The sequence below is a fragment of the Olea europaea genome, chromosome 8, assembly GCF_002742605.1.
Source record: "Olea europaea var. sylvestris chromosome 8, O_europaea_v1, whole genome shotgun sequence".
In the NCBI taxonomy this organism is placed as follows: Eukaryota; Viridiplantae; Streptophyta; class Magnoliopsida; order Lamiales; family Oleaceae; genus Olea; species Olea europaea.
In genome coordinates, this window is record NC_036244.1 from 7,437,614 (window position 1) to 7,441,766 (window position 4,153).

The 4,153-nt window shown below is 37.2% G+C and overlaps 1 protein-coding gene across 1 annotated transcript; it reads right to left on the minus strand.

Moving 5' to 3' along the window:
• Positions 1 to 2,432: 2,432 nt before the first annotated feature.
• On the minus strand, positions 2,433 to 3,134 carry LOC111398234. Its single transcript, XM_023025162.1, has one exon. The coding sequence runs from the start codon at positions 3,132 to 3,134 to the stop codon at positions 2,433 to 2,435; it is 702 nt and encodes a 233-aa protein (XP_022880930.1).
• Positions 3,135 to 4,153: the final 1,019 nt, after the last annotated feature.

The window sequence follows — 4,153 nt, forward strand, 5'->3', positions numbered from 1 at the left end:
TTCTTTTGGGCCATTCGAGAGCTACCAGCCTACTTGATACACTATTTTGATTGTCATACACATTTCAGAGGTATGTGGAGCGATCAAGGAGGATCGAAACGTCGTTTTTAGGTATAACGACATTAATGTCGTTTCAACTGTGAAGAAACGATACCGTTGTCATTGTACTTATTATTCCTGGTGAAATGATTTTGAACTCGTCAGATTTGTAAAGAAACGAGATGGACAACATTACGTCATTTCACTACTTGGTACATAACGATATTTATATCGTTCCTTGTATAATTTTATGACTTCTAACTTGTTTTAGTTTAAATAACATCTACAACGACCTCAAAGTCATTTCTTTAAGAACATAACGATATTTATATCATTATACCTAGAAACGACGTTTCGACCGTCCTCGATTGTTGTACATACCTCCGAAATGTGTATGACGATCGAAAGAGCGTAACAAGTGGGCTGGTAGCTCTCGAATGGCCTCTAAAGAACCAACGGAGATGCCCTGTTTCTATCGAAACAACCTGAGTGTGAAAGACAACTATGAAATAACAAACGTCACCATAGCGTCGTTCAAGTGAGATTGAGCCAGCTCGATGACCTGTTTTCATCATCATACGTACTATGGGATATATGCCCGTGGCCGTGGATGGCTGAAACGTCATTTTTAAGCATAACGATACTAATGTCGTTTCAACTGTGAAGAAACGATACAGATGTCGTTGTACTTATTATTCCAGGTGAAACGATTACGAACTCGTCAGATTTGTAAAGAAACGAGATGGATAACGTTACATTATTTCAGTACTTGGTACATAACGATATGTATGTCGTTCTTTGTGTAATTTTATGACTTCTAACTCGTTTCAGTTTATATAATATCTACAACGACGTCAAAGTCGTTTCTTCAAGAACATAACGATATTTATATCATTATACCTAGAAACAACGTTTCTACCGTCCTCGATCACTGCACATACCTTCGAAATGTGTATGACGATCGAAAAAGCGTAACAAGTGGGCTGGTAGCTCTCGAATGACCCGAAAGAGCCAACGGAGATGCCCTATTTCTATGGAAACAATTTGAGTGTGAAAGACAACTATGAAATAACAAACGTTACCATAGCGTCGTTCGAGTGAGATTGAGCCGGTTCGATGACCTATTTTCATCGTCATACGTACAGTGGGACGTATGTCGGTGGCCGTGGATGGTCGAAACGTCATTTTTAAATATAACGATACTAATGTCGTTTCAACTGTGAAGAAACGATACCGATGTCGTTGCACTTATAATTTCAGCTAAAATGATTTCGAACTCGGCCGGTTTATAATGGAATGAGATGGATCAACTTTCAGGAACAATTACGCTAGAACAATATCAATGTCATTTTGAACGAGAAGAAACGATAATCATAGAAGCAGTATGTATTTAACATTGAAACGATATTCATGTCGTTCGGTGTCTCAGGAACGCGTTTGAAATCATTTTAGTTCTAATTTTACCTGAAACGACTTCTAAGTCGTTATTTTTGTCATAACGAGGTCTAAGTCGTTTCTCAAAATCAGAGAAGCAGTGTGTATTTAACATTGAAACGATATGTATGTCGTTTTGTGTCCCAGAAACGAGTTAGAAATCGTTTTAGTATCAATTTTAACTGACGCGACTTAGAAGTCGTTATGTGTGCCTATAACGATATCTAAGTCGTTACTCAAAATCGGAAAGGCAGTGTGTATTTAACATTGAAACGATATTAATGTCGTTTTGTGTCCCAAAAATGAGGTAGAAATCGTTTTAGTATCAATTTTTACTGAAACGACTTTTAAGTCGTTATTTATATTCATAACAATTCTAAGTCGTTACGAAAAATCAGAGAAGCAGTGTGTATTTAACATTGAAACGATATTAATGTCGTTTTGTGTCCCAAAAATGAGGTAGAAATCGTTTTAGTATCAATTTTAACTGAAACGACATTTAAGTCGTTATTTATGTTCATAACGAGTTCTAAGTCGTTATGCAAAATCAGAGAAGCAGTGTGTATTTAACATTGAAATGATATGAATGTCGTTTTGTGTCTAGAAAACGAGGTAGAAATCGTTTTAGTATCAATTTTAACAGAAACGACTTTTAAGTCGTTATTTATGTTCATAACGAGTTCTAAGTCGTTACGAAAAATCAGAGAAGCTGTTTGTATTTAATATTGAGACGATATGAATGTCGTTTTGTGTCTCAGAAACGATTTATAACTCGTTATGTTAATCTGTACTATTTTTGAACTGGAACGACATTCATGTCTATAGTAACGACATGAACGTAGTTTGCATTCCCTGTGAGAAAATAGGAGCATGAATACCTAAAATACTAAAATTTGATTCCAACGGTACAAAAATATTTCAATAACATAATGAGTACAAAATCTAATAAGTGATTTCATTCAGTTGATATAATAAGTACGAAGTCGTACAATTACAAAACAGGATAGTGTTACAACATTAATGTTCACTACTAGCTGCTTGGCCCATGCAAGTGGATCGAACATGACCAGTTTCTTGCAAGTGCTGTACTTACGGGCCACACGCGTCTCTCCGGCCGACCTTTTCCTCTTTTTTGATGGTCGTCCGCCCTGTCTTCGTACCAATGGTGGAAATACTTCTCTGGCTATCACATTCTTAGGAATTTGCCATTCGACCTCGTTCGGCAAAGGATATACGAATTTAGAATAAGCTTGCTTCCAACAAATACTAGTGTAAAAGAGGGTACATAATTTATAGCCCTTGTCTCCTTTAAACTTTGCTGCAACAATTGCATACGCACATGGAAACTTGTCCAAATCAAATCTTCTACACGTACATGTCATTTCGTAAAAATCCACAAAGTGGTGTTCTAAATTGTCACCAACTTGATAAATGTCCGGAGAAACCTGATTTACCTCCAACCCATTTGACTCATTATATGTCATGCACATCTTTTTCTCTAATGCTGACGTGAGTTGGGTCACACATTTTTCTGCTTCAACGTGTCTTTCATAAAACCACCTTTGTAGTATCCCACGAATATATTCTAGTAAACCAACTATGAGAAGTTCTCGAGCACTCTTCAACAAACCATTTATAGATTTCGTATTATTTGTAGTCATGATATTTTAACGTATCCCGGTAAAATGCACTCTAGCCCAACATTGAAAATCTTCTTCTAATAGGTACTCTTTGATGCCCTCCTTTTTACTGTATAGAGCTGCCATATAGGACTCAAATTCGATTACAGTATAAGCCTCTGACGCTGCCCAAAACAAAGTTGCAACATCACACCGTGGAAAATTTGTCTTCAAGTTCTTTTGCAAGTGATATGTACAATTACCATGATGAGCAAATCGAAACACATTTCTAACTCCATTGTTGATGCACATTGCACGGTCAGATATAATCACAAGGTCATCCGTATCACCTGTCATTAACCACAACTTCTGAAGAACCAAGTCTAGGATTCATCATTCTCCGAATCAACTACTCCCCATGCGAGTGGAAATATTTGAAAATTTGCATCCTGAGAAGTTGCTATGAGTAGAATACCTTTCATTCTCGATGTCAAGAATCCACCGTCTACAGAAATTACCTTTCACATTGAGTTTACGAACCCATGTATACTTGGTCCCAATGCCATAAAAAGGTCCTTGAAGCGCCGATCATCATTAGTATGAATGAATGTCAGTGTACCAGGATTTTGCATCTCCAAAACATGACAATATGCTGGCAATTTCGCATAACTCTCACGGGGTTTCCCACGAATCAGTCCCCAAGCAAAATTTTTGGTCATGTACGCTTTAGTATAGCTTACGGTTATGCCGGACTCTCGACGAATGTCATTAATAATGTCCCTTGGTCTGTAAACTAGATTGAATTCTTCATACTTAGGAGCGATGTGATTTCCAATAATCATATATGAAGCATGCCTATGATCTCTGTGGCGAACACTCATGGAGCAAGAATGATGACCATTGTACTTTCGAACTTCGAAAATGGGACTTTCTACGATCTTGATTGCCCGTAAGCGCCACTTGCAATTTTCATCAATACAAACAATTGTATAAGTGCTCTTATTTCACTTCTTAACTTTGTACTACAACTGGTTGACTCACACATCTAATCGTTCCGAAAT